The sequence below is a fragment of the Drosophila persimilis genome, unplaced genomic scaffold (genome assembly GCF_003286085.1).
Source record: "Drosophila persimilis strain 14011-0111.01,24,50 unplaced genomic scaffold, DperRS2 tig00000124-arrow-pilon, whole genome shotgun sequence".
Classification (NCBI taxonomy): domain Eukaryota; kingdom Metazoa; phylum Arthropoda; class Insecta; order Diptera; family Drosophilidae; genus Drosophila; species Drosophila persimilis.
Window position 1 is genome coordinate 4,769,392 of NW_020825294.1, and position 16,002 is coordinate 4,785,393.

The 16,002-nt window shown below is 47.4% G+C and overlaps 1 protein-coding gene across 5 annotated transcripts in view; it reads right to left on the minus strand.

The window, feature by feature from the left end:
- LOC6593454 (protein madd-4) overlaps positions 1–16,002 on the minus strand; it is a 67,776-nt gene that overhangs the window by 13,075 nt on the left and 38,699 nt on the right. For all 5 annotated transcript variants that reach the window (XM_002018700.2, XM_026988039.1, XM_026988037.1 and 2 more), the window contains 8 exons: positions 15,836–15,965; positions 13,756–13,858; positions 13,464–13,559; positions 10,373–10,588; positions 10,007–10,293; positions 6,337–7,505; positions 6,148–6,250; positions 758–905 (listed from right to left, as the gene is read on the minus strand). In XM_002018700.2, coding sequence (XP_002018736.2) covers positions 758–905; positions 6,148–6,250; positions 6,337–7,505; positions 10,007–10,293; positions 10,373–10,588; positions 13,464–13,559; positions 13,756–13,858; positions 15,836–15,965 — 2,252 coding nt within the window. The remainder of the gene's footprint in view (positions 1–757; positions 906–6,147; positions 6,251–6,336; positions 7,506–10,006; positions 10,294–10,372; positions 10,589–13,463; positions 13,560–13,755; positions 13,859–15,835; positions 15,966–16,002) is intronic.

Consider the following 16,002-nt stretch of genomic DNA (forward strand, 5'->3'; position numbering starts at 1 on the left):
ACTTGTTTTGCTCTTTCATCAAATTTCCAATTACACAAAAACCAGGCGCACAGAACTACGATTCAATCAAGGAATTTACGCTAATTTCGGGGCACAGAATCCGACTTGGGGCAAACGTAGTAACCTGGCCAAAAGCAGCCATCTCCTGGCCTCTGTTGGTTTACTTTTCTGCTCTGCTCTCGGGCTTAGCCCCAGATCTGCTCTGCTCTGCGTCTCCTTTCCTCTTTGGCTAACGTTACGTATACGTAATTTCATTCTAAAGCACATTATATGTTTGGCCAGTCGAAAAAGTTACAGATACTATGCTCGTAGATGGATAGATAGATAGATAGAGAAGGGGTTGCAAGTGGGAGTGGGAGTGGGCCAGGCGTTGGGCGATACAAATCTAAACTGCCAACAGTTGGTGCAGATATTTATTCTGTTGATATGAGGAGGAAACAAACCCGAAAAGGAAAATAAGAAAAAGCCAAGTGGAAAAACTATCAAATTACGTAGAATGTTGACAAAGGGACGACAGCGGAGCGGAGGCTGTCTGTGGGGAAACCAGCCACAAATCCAATACACAACGAAAATTGTGTAAAATCTGAAAAAAGGACGCAACGTTCTCTGTTCCCTTCGAGAGATACGTGGCCGAGGCAGGGAATGAGTGTCGTATCGTAGTCGTATTTAAAATGTAAGCCCCCGACAATGACGTTGATAGAGTGGGACAGTCATAACCGGACTCCGGGTGGGGATCGGGGCAAGGTGCTGTACTCACATCATCCTCCATAATGCTGCTGTCCGCATGCTGTATTCCATCCGATTTTGGTCGCCGGTTACGCTCCCTTCCGTTCTGCAGGCGTTCCGATTGTTGTTGCCTCCGTCGGCCGTTGCTGTTGCCATTCTGTTGCTGCTCTTTCGTGGACCTGTGGGTAAACAGGGGGGGAAAACATTAAAACCATACTCATTTCTGAGGGTCCCTGGACCTGGACCTGCAGGTCTTCGAGAACCCTCTGTCCGAATTCTTGTTTTTCAGTTTTCACTTCGGTGGAAAATGTCAAATGCAGATTCCCTGATTCCCACACACAAAGCTCTTTTGTCGAGTGGCATTTTGTGGCGGCACCCCGTACCCCGTGTGGGGGGGGGGGGGGGGGTTGGGTTTTCTTGTGAGTGTTGCATCTCGTAGGGTCTGTGGAGGGGCAGGGGGCCTGGTGTGAAGTGGTTTTCGGGGCTTATGGCTTTGAATTGACTGAAATATGAAATTGTGTTTGGAGCATGCTCATGCATATTGGAAGCCTCATTGCAGCAGGCGAGATGCCAGCAGTAAAGCCAAAGAAAAGTTATGGAAAAACCCAAGAACAAGTCACAAAAACAGAGAAAACTCTTCAAGTTTAAGGAAATTCAAGCATAAATTCTACTTTTCTCAATTATTGATTGCCTTAAATCCTGAAAAAGGCAGAAAAGCCTCATATCTGGTCCCAAATCTATATCCAATCAAAATTCTCAATTAAAATCTTATGAATTTTAATAAATACCAATATACATATATCCCTCTACATGCTTTCTTCTACTGTTATTTATGGGACTTGTTGTCATTATTCATTCAATGGATCTCCCACTTATTAAAATTTATATCTATGTTTGGGGTCAAAGTTCATCACAAACAATTTGCATTCGAGGCTCCTATTTGCACTGCAATTCACTTTCCGCTGCTCTCTCAAGGCAACATAAATATAAATTTAAGAGCCCACAACGAGCACAAGCCATATATCACCCACGTTTAAAAAACACATATAAAATAAAAATACAAGAAAAACATCATTTAATGCCGGTCAAAAGACTAAGCTTCTCCCCCTGTCCCCCTGCCACCCCTACCCCCTCCCTGCACCGCTGCTGGCTGATATTTGCATATTTTCCTATGCGCCCCACAGAAAATTGACAAAAATTGTTTCACTCTCCCGTGACCCCCCATGTCCCCCCCGTGTCCACCACGTGTCCGTGTTCCGGTGTGTGCATCCGTGCAACAGCAACAACAAAGATACAGGGTAACATTTTGGCAACCGCAGAGATATGTATGTATTTATTTTGAAATATTTAAACTGCGATCAAATATGAAAACTCCATCGCTCTATGGGCATTTCCCCCCTCTCTATTGAGTCACATTTTGGGATATATTTTGTTATTTTTCCTTTTAGGGACCGCTGATGATGCATTTGAAAAGCCATAAATACACCGCCACCCCACCCGAGTGTTTGTGTGTGTGTGTGTGTGTGTGTGTGCTATGGGGCTTATCAACAGGGGGGTATGGGGTACGGGGTACGGGGCTTGCGGCTTGCCCCAAAATGCATTTTGCTGTTGGCTATTTGCCGTTTGCTGTTGGCCATTCTGTTTGCTCTTAAACCATTTACGTTCCACGTTAAGCAGGTGGAAAAGTAGGGTGCTGGGGGGAGGGAGGGGGAGGGGCTTACGCGCATGCAAACATATGGAACTTGTTTGTCCTTTGTAAGGATATATATATATGTGTGTATGTGTATATTCATTCAGGAATATCTGTAATTTTTGGCATGTTTAAACTACGATCCCCCCGCCCTCCCGCCCCCCAACACGTAACCAAAATTACAAAATAAACCGCACACACGTATGCGTATGCGGCACGAGTGTGTGGCAAAAAGAGTGTGGCATTGCTCTGTGGCAAGCTGTTTCACATGTGAGTGCTGCTGCCGGAGGTACGGCGCACTCAATAGACGTAAACGTTCAAGAGCTCCAAGCAGCTCCAAGCCCCAAAACTAACCACCACGCAGGTAACCTTCAAGGACCCTCGATACTCAAAATAAATACACAACAACGAACCTATGTTCTGGCTGTCAGAGGAGAGGAAAGGACTTTGGCATACCCTTGAATGGAGTGGTATTTCAATGTAGAATAACAAGAGAAGGAATAGGCATAAGTACACGCTTGATTGGAAGGGAAAAGGGGGGAATTATTGAAGAAAACTTCTGCAGATCCTATAGGGGTCCCCACCATACTTTCCCTTAAACAACAATTAAGATTTCCCCCACCAAAAGGACACCTACATCGCCCCTACATTACCCTTTTCTTTAAGGAACCAAGCCTGTTCTCTCAGTGAGCATAAAATGTCATTGCAAACTTTTCTTAGCGGTCCGCCGCCCTCAGAGAATGGGAGGCTCTAATAGTGGGCGGGGCTGTGGGATGCAAAGCAACTAAGTAACCATGAAATTTACTTAGAGTTTGTTTTTGCTATGCTTTTTTCATTCCACAAGCGCATAAAACTTTAATGCAAAGCAAAGACAAATACAAAGACAAATACAGGTACAAGTACACGTACAGATACAAGTGCAGATACAGGTAGGAGTACAGGAGTGCAAAAGGTGTGCCGGATATAACACTTTAGACAGCGGCACAAACGATGATAACACGCATACGCCGTGTGGGCTGAAGGAAAGGTAGAGGACTGCCAGGAGTGCAAAGAGGAGGAGTAGGGACTGCCAGGAAGGAACAGGCCTTGAGGGAAAGAGTCCTAGGAGCAGTACAACTAGAAGGAGAAGCAGACTGCAATGAGGGGCGTAGGGCAACAAGTAACGAAGGTTAGAAGAGGGCTTTAAGAAGGGAAGTTATGTGAGTTCTACACTCTTATAGGTTCGTAAAGAGAGCTTGATTGATCAAGATATCAGAACTTCAAGTGGGTTTATAGTGTACTTTGGCATAGTCCGTGGAAAACTAAGATCTATAGACTCTGATCGACGTTGAATAGCCGAGAGATTCTTGCACTCGGATTTAAAACAGTCGTAATAGCACTAAACTTGTTTGTTGGGGTATTACATATGTATATGTAATCGTACTGCCTAGCACATCCAAGAATCAAATAATCGCCTTAAAGGATTAGAACATTCTTACAAAAATACATAGGCATTTAAGGACTACATTTGCAATTAGCTATAGGAAAAAGATTCGACATAAAAAGATATAAAAAGTCGCTCACTGAGAGAACTGGGTTGGTTCCTTAAAGAACACTCGAAGGTTGTCAGTTAAAGGTCAGGGCTTTAAAATGCAGTCAATGCGGATCTGCTGGTTGTTAATGTTTTTCCTCTGCAAAAATACAGGATTAGCAGAGATTCAGAGTGTAGCAGCAGAGTATTCCAGTGATTTCGAATGAAAATCCAAGTCCAACTTATGTATTCCATTTTCTATACTAAAATCGACTAAGCTTAGAGACATAGAATCCATCAAGCAGGCCAGATCATTTTTCCAATAGATATTTTAGTTCAAGGAAATTCATTCCCACAAATATTCCCATTCAAGTCAGTCGCTTCTATAAAAATTTCTCTGGCAAATATTTGTCTGTAAAAATGTTTAATCCAGAGTTCCAGGACTTTATCGGCGTTGAAGCAGCAGGGAAGCCCGTTGCCATGGGGTCCTCTGTGATCGGGATTCGCTACGACAAAGGAGTCCTCATTGCCGCCGATACAACGGTGTTCGAGGGGTCAGTGCCTCGGTACCAGGATGTGGATCGTATTTTTAAAATCAACAAGCAGATTATTATGGGCGGAGGCGGGAACTTTCACGACGTCCAAATGTACAGGCGCACCATTGGCAAGCAGATCAGCTCGGATCGCATCTATCAGGACGGCTTCGAGATGAAGCCCAAGTCGCTGGCCCTTTGGCTGATGAACACCACGAATGCCCGTCGCCTGGCTCTGGATGCCACGAATGTGGAACTAGTTGTGGCTGGCATGCAGCCGGACGAGGGGCCCTACCTGGCCACCATTGGCCGTCCCGAGGGCATTTCCGATGGCTATGTGGCGGCCACAGGACCTGCCCGGCAGACGGTCATCTCATTGGTGCGCGACAAGAAGCCCAAGGAGCGGAGCTTCACGGAGAAGGAGGCTATATGCCTGATTCGCACATGCATGGAGAAGCTACAGTGCAACGATGCCTGTGCCCTTCCCCAGTACACGATGGGCGTCTGCACCGCCCAGGACTGCCACATCGAGGGACCCTACAAAGTGAACGAAGACTGGACTTTTGCCCGCCACAAGAAGGGAGAGCGCGGCCCTAAAAATACAAATAAGAAATAGATTTCCAACCACACACACAAATACTTAATGAATTATAATTTGAATAAATATACAAGGCAGATTTGGCGTAGATATGACAGGGTTATTACTTGATTCTAGAGGAAGCAGAAAGAGGACGGCCAGGAGGTGCCGTAGGAGTACGACTGCCGGGCAGAAGCAGGACCTGGAGTGCTGGGCCATAAAGCAACAAGAAACGATGGCTATAGCTTCCTTAAACGAACCCTTGATGCCCTGCGATGCCATAAAACTACAGAAAAAGGCAGAAACTCTACAAAGTTTCAACAAAACTGAGGGCTACATCGAATGCTCTTTTAGAGCAGTGCTTCCATCTCTCTTCCCTTTCTAAAGGGTATCAAAGCACCGCCCCTGCCTTGCAGATAAAAACAGACAGGCAGACAGGAAGACAGAAAGAAAGAGGGACCCTGCACGGACTCGAGTGCATAACTGACCAGAAACACTAAGCGGTTGCCACTTTACGGCTGCACCCCCAAAGGAGAGGCAAGGAAGAGGCGCGAATATTGTATACGACTTGGTGTACGCAAAAGCGGAAATGGCAACACTCGGTGGTGGGGAGAAAGTACGGGCGAAAGTGGCAGAGATAAGGAGGTAATAACTGGACAGCAAAGGCGTTTTGCACACTAAACGGATGGAGGGGGGCGGGGGGTCTCTGGAGTCAGAGATTACTCCGCTTGCGAGAAGGCTGCTCGGGGCACAGCAGAGGGGGCCAAGAAAAACTACTGTCAAGCTGGTTTTATGATAAAGGAATGCAAAGGAATATGAAAATGAACTTCGAAAGTGGACAGGAGAGAGCACTTAAGGTGGAGACAGAGAGAACTTTAAAGAGGGAAAGTTTCCACTTAAAGAATGGAATACCTAATGATTAATTCCCCTTAAATATTAGTCAATATTTAAGTAGTGGGATTATAAAGTTACTCAATCTCCACAAAATATTACTTTATGCCTTCAACCCTTTCGAAGGGAGTGGCTGCCACACGCAACTTGGGCCACAATTCGCCGCCAAAGTAAAAAGTTGGACGCTGAAAAGTTTTGCGCAGAAGGTCACAGGACTTACCCATTAGCGGGGCCATCAGTTCCAGCGCCTGCTCCACCCCCCGCAGACGTCATGTCCGCGGAGGTTAGCGCCTCCGTGCCGCTTCGCTCACGCACCAAACGATCTGTGGGGAGAGAGAGAGAGAGAGAGAGCAGGGGCTTAGTTAGACGCTCATTAGGGAACCCACAAAAGTGGGTGTCCGACACCCACCTGCCTCCTGGCGTTCCAGCTCCTCGGCCTGCTGGCCGGGCTTGGCCTTCACCTCAATGTGTATCTCCGCGGAGCTGAGGCCCGCATGGCACGAGTACACGCCGGCATCGCGGAACGTGATGTCCAGGATGCGCAGGGCCCCCTTTTTGGACACCTTGAACTTGCGCGAACGCTGCAGCGGCTTGTGGTCCTTGCTCCACTTGATCTTGGTGCGGTTGTACCGCTTCACGGGGCACTTGATCTTCACCTGAGTGCCGAAGAACACGACTCCAGCGCCGCCCACTTTGAGGGTGATTTTGGTCTTCTTCGGGTCGTGCTGTATGTGCGTCGAGTTGCTGATCTGGATGACGGGCTTGGGGTCCTCGGGGGGACATGGCTTCACGTTGCAGGGCTTCTTGTCCGGCGGCTTGACGCTGGGGCACATCGATTCGGGTCGCTCGATCTTGTGCTCCTGCGCCATGATCTGCTTGCACTCCACCTTGCGGTCCTTGAAGCCGTAGCCGCAGGTGTGCGAGCACTTGGACCACTCCCCCACCTCCCAGCGCACGGGGCAGTCGAGCACGTTGCAGTACTGTCGATCCGCGGGCGGCGGCTGGGGGCACATGCTGTTGGGCACCACCATGGTGTTCTCGCCGCCGCGCGTCACCTCGTGGATGCACTGCACCTCGCGTGTCTTGATCCCAATGCCGCAGCTCTTCGAGCAGGGCGTGTAGTCCGAGTAGTTCCATCGCGGCGGACAAGGACGATCGTTGCAGGTCCTCACCCTGGCCTCCGGCTTCGTCTCTGGCGAACAGAGGAACGGCGAAACCACTCTGCCATTGTCCTCTCTCACACAGTTGATGATCAGCTCCTCCACGCCGCCCAAACACGAGGCACTGCACGAGGTGTAGCCCTGCTCGCGCCACACGTAGGTCTTCCCGGGCTCCGACACGCCCACTTTGATGGAGTCCCTGGGAAACTGATCGTCGAAGCCATGCGATGGCAGCATGCAGGGCTCCTCCACACAGCGCTCCACCTCGTCGTGGGGCTTGGTGCCCTCGCACAGGGTATCGTTCACGGTGGCCACTGTCCGCGAGTACTCCAGGAATATTTTGCACTTATGGATGCGACGACGTATGCCCTCGCCACAGGTGACGCTGCAGGGCGACCAATCCGTGTCCTTGATGTAACTGGAGATGGAACAAAAGATATGACTATTAATGAGGAGATTCTACAAAAGAAGATGGCAAAAGAGATCGCAGATACTCTTTTTTAGGTACGAAAGAGTTCCATCTACTAACGATTCATCTTCTACCTATATCGGGGAATTTCCCATTTAGTTGGGAAAACATTTATCAAATTTTACGCCCCACAGCGGGACAGCATTCACGTGTCCAGCACTCTTCAAAGGACCAATAGACAGACATCACCCCGGCGACAGAACGAATCAACTAAACCTTGTGTCAACGGCATCCTCCATGCCCCACCATTGGGCCCTTCCCCCCTTTGGCTGACCAGAGCCCAGAGCTAAACAAATTCCCTGCGACAATGGAAGCGCGCGTGTGGCATGCCGCTCTACTCGTACAGGGCTCGTACTCGTACATTGCATTCGGTTCCTGATGCCGGGACACACATATTTATTGAGCCCACAGCCGCCGCACCCCCGCACTTTTGTGTTTGTTTTGGAGTGGAACAGTGGAGTGGCAGTGACAGTGGCAAGTATTAGTGGTGCTGCGGGGGCATTGTTTTGTGGCCTGAAGTGGTTTTTATGACCACGTTGACAAAAGCTGCTGGACAGGGGACAGCGGACAGCCCCCTTTCACCCGGACATGGCATCCCCTATTGATTTGTAGTCAAATCGTGGAGCGGCGCCGAATGGCTACAAACATCTTTGAGTGTCCTCCGAGTGTGGGAGAGAGACATCCTCTAAGTAGGTCGAATGACAGGGCACCGACTGTCTGTTGATTTCATAACCAGCGCGTGGCTCATTCGCCCCATAGGCCAGGCCAGGAGGCATTTCCCACCTCCCTTTAGGCCAGGCCGGGGCGCGTGTTCCCATCTCTGTTTGCCTTCGTTTTGCCCACTCCAAACTTTGTATCTTTTACTTCTGTTCCGCGCTGTGCTGTTCTGTTTGTTTGTCTGGCGTTTTGCCATGGCCCATGGCCCATGGCCCGTTCTCCGTCTCTCAATCGAGCTGCCTTCATGGCCTTTTTTTTTGTTGCGGCATCGGAGGCCAAGGTTTTTTCTCCGGCGGCATCAAGACGCGACTTTATGGCGACGCCAGCCACCCCTGCCACCCCCGCCACCACGCCACCGAATAGTTTCAGTTTAGTGGCAAACAAAAAGAAAAGATAAGTTGAATGCCTTTTTAGCGAAATACAAAAAGCGGCAGTTTGTTGGTGTTTGGTCAACGCTCCATTAAATCCGTAAAATATAACGTTGTCTATAGACCTTTTTAGAGATTTTTCTGTTGGTTCAATGTCCGAGGGCTTGAGCCTGCAAAGAGGGAACATCTCTATAAATCTACCACCAAATCAAATGCTCCACCACCCACTCCTCAATGCATTATAGGCTTCTTTCCGTTCGATTGTTCCGCCAGTAATTATTGAAATAACTTAACAACTTCCTGGAATATAGTACAGGACCCTCTTTCCATTGAAAACTCTGCTAATTTCATAGATCTTCCATTCGAAATTGTACGAGGAAATGGTCACCGAAATGATTGCCATGCATTAGCCCCCGCCTCACCCCAGTAATGTCCCTGAAATCCCCCCCAGAAACCGCCAAAGAGACACACGAATGGAAAGCTACTCTTTGCCGCCCTCGGGGAACGGGGGAACACCCAATCACTGGCCTGTAATTTATTATTTGGACTAAGTATTCCCCATGCACCAATTAAACGATAAAAGCACTTGGTTTTTGGCCAACACTCCGGAGGACTCCCCGGACTCGCTCCAGTCGTTCCTGGCTAATGATTTCATTTAGGATTCATTTCGTTTGTTGGCTAATTAAAGGCCACAATTGTGATATGTTTGATTTCGTTTTTTCCTGGAGGTGATAGGTGGGAGTCCTTCTTTATCGTTTTCCAATAGCAAATGGATCGCAGGAAAGGACATGTCAAAGCGCCACTTTAATTGTCATTAGGCGCACACTTTCTGCCCCCTCTTACAGAATTCCAAGAGTCGATATCCTCTACTTTATGCGAGTATATATGTATATATATGTGTATCCTTAATTTTAGGTGTCGACAATGCTCAAGGACATTATGATGACTCATGGAGTGGGAGAGAGGAGCTCTGAGGAGGGGCAATGATGTTGAGAGTGTAAGCCAAGTGCTCGAGAGTCGAGTGCCCCAGAAGGAGGCGTCGCAACGCCCCAAAGTTGAAATATGTCAAGTGTTTGGCTTCGAGGCGACACAGAAGGACGCCACTCCACTCCCACACCCACTCCCACACCTCCTTCAAGATAGTTCTTCGCTCAGAAGTCAGCCAACGAGAGAGTAGTAGCTGTAGCTGTAGTGTGTCATGTCTCAAGGGACACGGCTATAGCCAAGGCGTGACATCAATTAGCCCACTGGCTGACAATAATTATTGAAATATACCGAGTCTTAGAACTTAGACGGAGGCTTAAAGAGAGGGTAATTCCACCTACTATAGATTGATTACACTTTTATACAATTTTTGGGCCTTACGTGGGATCCAATGATGGCACATCTGTGCCGCCATTTCCTCGATTGTAATTATTGTTGGAATTTCCGCTCATCAGGCGCATGGCTCGCGGCTCATCGGGTGCTTCGTGGTGCAGGCGGCTCTGCGTGTGATGCGAGTATCTTGGAGGTTGATCGGCATAGGACAAGCCCTCGCCGTCATCGGTGTCCTGACCCGATTCCATGTCATCGATATCCTCCGCCTCGTCCATCTCCTCGTCGTCATCGTCCTCGTCCATTTCCGAGCTGCTGTCCATGTGTCGCTCCGAGCGCTAAAGAATGGAAAAGTGAAAGTTAGAAAAAATTCAGGCCTCGCAGGAAGTGTCAGGAGTCAGGAGTCAGGAGTCATACCTCATTCACCGAACGACTGCTACCCACGATGATGGTTCCACCGCCTTTGTTCTGGCCTCCGCCTCCGCCGCCACCTCCGTCGCAGTGGATGCCCGTGGAGCACTGCTGCATGCTGGCGGGCTTTGTGAGTGGATCACATTTGGCACTCAGGCTGCCATCTGTCGATTTGCATTCAACGCCTCGCATTTGTATTCCCTGTCCGCAGGACACCGAGCACTAGATGGGGCGCAGAAGGACAGGAAGAACGGGTATTATAAATTATTTCCATATGTTTCCTTTCTTCCATCATAAAAAGGCATTTGTTTGCACAAAAGATGAGCCGAAACATGACAAAGTATCGCTGCTGCCACTCCTGCCTCCCGCCCAACGCTTCATTTTTCTCTCAAGTGCTTTAAATAAAGGCAAAAACGCAAGCCAAAAGTATATTCTTGGGAAGGTAAGGCAGTCCAGGCGTGAGCTGGCGCAAAGACAATATCCATACATTGTAATGGTTATAGGCATTCCCAGCACGAAATCCATGCCACGAAAAAGTTATATACAATCGTGTACCATTGAAATGTATGGATGTTACTCTTTTGACCATTTATACCCTGACAAGCTCCGCTTTTCACTTTCGTGAAAACTTTCGTTTTGAAAATGGAACGGCTTTTCATAGAAAAGGAAAAAAATATATCACTTATTGATGCATTAACATGTAATTGATACCAATAGCTGGTCAATTTTGCTTTAGACTTTATAATATATATTTTTTCTTCAACCCAACCTCAAATTAACAGCTGACGCAGCCTGATTCGGCTATCGATATAGCAAATGTTACACATAACAGAGGATTTCGTGCGCACAATACACTGAATTATGCGCCTAACAGCACTGAATTGTGCGTTTAACAGAGAATGAGAAAATGTGACAAGAATTTACGAAAACGGGAGCACCTCAAAACGAAACATTTCAGCTGAAAGCTGAACGCTTGCCTGATTGCTGATTGTCTTTGTCTATAGTTCCGTTTGTGACTTTCCAGAGACCAAACCCTGGTGCGGATGCTGCTCAACACCTTACCTTCTTTCGAATGTACCTTTCTTTACCCCTAAACAGCCTCTAAGCCCAGAGGGTAGGGTACTTGCACGCGCCTACGCATACAAATGCAAATTTTCGTATTGTTTGCATTTTCGACCTGCCACAAGGCGTATGCGTAATGTCCTGCCACCATTGTATATTTGTATAAATCCCCCAACACTTCTGAATGGCGCTTAATTTTGCGGCATCCACATACATACATATATATATATATATATATATATATATTTTATTAATGGACATAAACGTTAACGTTTTTTTTTTTTAATAGGCTCTCCGTCGCTTGGCTCTCACTTTTCCCGCGCCTCCTTCCGGCCATAAATTATTCTGCATTTCATCTCATAAGCATTATGGGAATTCATTTAAAAAACAAGTGTGTGTGGGGGGCAGGAGGCTCTTAAAGGTTCTCTGCGGTTCTACCTTTTCACAGACACACACAAAAAAGAGAACAAAATAATGGAATGCAGAGGGGAAAACATTTGCAAAGTTTTATTATATTTGCAAAAGTTCATTAAGTTGTTAATAGGCTGACGTTAAGTAGTTTCCTCTCTCATCCTTTCATCCTCTCGTCGCTCTTTTGTTTTTTGTGCCGGAAAATAAAAAAGTTGAAAGTGAAAAGTGAAAAGTGAAAAGGCTTTGACGGTACTTTTTACTGTGCGGAAATCGCATTCCATCACAGGGCAGGATGGGAATCAAGTCAATCGTCTAACAAAAAGTTTTGTTAAAGGTGGAAAATAAAAGAGGAAAAATATTATTAAAATATCCTTATTGGAAAATGTTTCATTCCAAACACAAAAAAGAGTTGAAAGATGGAAAATTCTTCAAAGTTGAAGGAACGAAAATTCTTGGAAATACCTTTCCTTCTGAATGAAATGTTCTTTCCACGTGGAAAGACTTTGACAGATATTTCGTTTATATTTTTCATCCTGTAAGACACCCTTTCCCCGAGCTAAGTACTCCCTTAACACCTAAATTCCACTCAAACCTTAATCTAAGCCATTAAAAAAAACACAAGCCAAAAAAAAAGCAAAGAGTTTTTAAGCCAACCCCAAAAACCGTCTAAACAACATCCAGACTCAGACACGAAAAATACTTAAGACAATTCAATTAAGCAACACATAAACTTGACACCCCCCGTGGCAGCAGGCGTCTTAAGCCCCCTCAGACACCACCAGCACTGGTGGAGCGGGGCATGCCACATATACGAGTAGTAGTAGCAACTGAAGGAGACCATTAATAAAGTTGCAGTTTAAATGAACAGCAACCAAAGTGGAGGCAAAGAGAGAGAGTCGAAAGGGGGTAGGCAGAGGTGGCAGAGTGGGCTAAGGGTTACAGCAGAGGGTGGTGCCGGCAGTGGCATGAGAACTTGCGGCCAGACAAACTTAAGCAGCAACGCCGACACCGCTGCTGCCACCGAGTTGATTAAGTTGTACGGCTATGACCGGGCAGGGACTGCAGACTGGAGAGTCGCCTCGGTCTCCGTCTAGCGGCTAGGCAGCAGCTTATTACGAGCCACCAAGCAAAGTAACTCTCTAAATGGAGTGGGAATAAAAACCAAGCAGACGAGGCGGAAACCAACAGACCCAACAGGCAAAACGAATGGTTAATGCTCTGAAAAAAAGTCCCAAGGCGGGAAGTACCAAGAACTGCAAGTAAGAATCTTGGACTTTCACTCCTTCAATCCACCTACAATTTTCCTCCTAGGAAGCGCCAACATCATGTGATAATAGCCATACCCTTGACCAGCGCCCGAGGCGTACAAACAGCGTGGCAGAGTGGCAGAGTGGCAGTAGCAGCAACCCAGACATTTTGTTAAGTATACACAATGGGCCCAGACACAGACACAGACAGGCCCTCGTCAACGTGCAACGTGCAACGTGCAACCTGCAACGAGCAACGTCTGCGTCTGAGTCCCTCTCCCATTCCCTGTTCCCTGTTCCGTGTTGCAGCACAGAAAGTGCATGATTATTACACGACTTGTTGGGTAGAAATGGGAAATGGTTTGGTTGGTACTTACACCGGTCCAGTCCTCCACCTCCCAGTGCGGACACTCCTCGATAATGCAGGTCTCTTGTGTTGGCGGTTTCGGTGTGCGGCACATGATATCTGCAACCTGTTAGAGGGGGACGGGGGGCGGCAGAGTCGCCAGAACAAGTGTGAGAAAACATGGCAATAATGTGTTTGGTTCGCCTCCTTTTCCTTTCCCTCCAAGAGCATTTTCTTATGCAAAATTGGAGGCGTTTTAAGTGGAGGCGGGGCCGTGGCCCGGCTATTACCGGTAGCTCTTTTTTCGGCCGGCTCGTACTTACCCTCGTTTTAATCCCGTTCGACTCCTCCGCGCAGACAACCATCCGCTCCCGATAGCCGTGTCCGCAGAGGCGGCTGCAAGTGCTCCAATCGTCGGTTATCCAACTGTGAATTCAGAATTTTCGGTACGGTTTTTTCGGTTTCGGTTAAACGCAAGTGGCCAAGAAAGGAGAATAAATAAACAAGAACTCCGCTCCCCCAAAAAGCCAACGTTCAACGTTCAATGCGGGTTTGCTTTCACTGACCAGACCAAAGGGGGGGAGGAGGGGTGCGGGAATGGGCAAAGGCAAATTCACACGCTCTGAAATATGTTCAGCATTAAAGTGCATGCGGTATGCCACAGAGAGGGGCAGGCGGAGGCAGGGGCAGGGGCAGGGGCGGAGTGCTCTCTACGGAGCACCGTTGGGTGGCGAGGTCAGACATTGCCGCAAAGACTACAACAAATGAATGTTACTGTTATTGGCTGTTAAACACCGGAGCAACAGTAAATTGCCCTCCAGGTGGGAGGTGCGATGAAAGAAAGTGCTCCACGCTCTAAATTAATTGCCGGAAAAGAACTGGCGCTATCTTTGATCTATTTGCTCGGTATTTCTGGTACAAGTTAAGGATATATTTAAAGAAAGCTTTCCAAAGAATATTCTGGGAATAAAACTATAATTTGTGGGTATTTTCCCACCTCCAAGTGATAATTAATGTTTGCTTATAATTTCAGTGCACAAGAACATTCAATTATCACTTGGGGGACAGCAATTTCGTTTAATTTTAGTTTCATTTCACATTATTTTAGTTTAGATCTATAAATATAACAGGAACGACATCGAAACGATTAAAGTAGCCAATAATTTCCGAACAATAATGCCTATTAATCGCTGCTTTCCTCAAGAAATTCCAATATTTAAAACATTATTCAATTTAAAAGTGAGATCTTTTGATAAATTCTTTACAAGTATGCACCTAAACACGACATTTCTAAAATATTTATCTTAAAAATTCCTAAATTTCTCTACAAAAAAAAAAACAACTTTAAATGGTTCTCTTTTCTCATTCAATCGAATTTTTAGCCCAACAATCGATGACCCCATCTCTGGCCAATTGTCATAACACTTCATCATTCCAATTCACAGTCCTCCAAGCAGTATCTGTGTCAGTCCAGTAGTTCAGGCCCCAGAGCTACTATTAGCAATTCCTCCCTCCCCCTGCCCCTCCCCCACCATCGAAAACACACAAATTGCCAAAAACAAGGCACAGAAGGAAGAACAGAGTGGCAAAGGGAGAGTGGAGGGGACTGGTGGGGGCAATAGACAAACCTCAAGACAGACGGAATCAAAAACATAATTGATGTCTACGCCCGAAGGCAAAGTCGCAAAGCCGCGAACAGCAATAAACAGTGCGAAAATGGTAGAAGGGAGGGAGGGAGGTAGGGCGAAACGGAAAACAAGAACAGGAACAAACCCGCAGCGAACGGAGATTAGAATTCGAAGTCAACGAAGGAGGCGCCACCATGGAGGAGGCAACATGGAGGAGGCACCATGGAGACATTGGCCAAATTGGCGTAAAGTTTTGGTTGCGGTTTCGCTCTGGGTTTTGGTTTTCAAAATGTCACAAAACGATAAATAAGTGTGAGGGAGAGGGCCGAGCGCCCCCAGGAAGGAGGAATAGGAGAAGGACGAGGAGGAGGGACATGCAAGAACAAGGCCCCCAGCGACCAGCGACAGCGTCCGCGTTCGGTTCGCTTCGGTTTTGGGGGGCGATAATAGTGTGCCTGGGATGGCAATCAAAACGTGCGCCCGATAACCGACGCCATTTAAATTGATAGCCAGCCGGGCAGGTGAGGCACAGCCACATAAGCTACACTGAGGGAAAATGTGCGGCTCAAGTAATGATCTTTCTGAAATTACACAAATATCCCACTCTCATATTTCTCTCAGTGTACCTGCGGTTGCTTAGGGGCCTTTGGGGACTTCTTGTCAGGGACAGAGGGAGATAGAGAGAGAACGAGAGTAGGTGGCTTAGGCAACTCTGGTGGCTGTCAGCCAGGCCCAGCCTGGGGGAGAGGGAGGGGGGAGGCGCTTCTGTACTTACCGCGGCGGACAGCTGTGTGTATTACATGGCACCACTGCCGGCTCCGGGCGATTAGCGACGCTGCAGAGCGTCTCATCGACATCGGCGTTGGTTAGACGATTCCTGCATATAGGACGCGACATTTTGTAACCTAAAGCGTGTAGAGAACAAATCAGTGGGAATGGAAA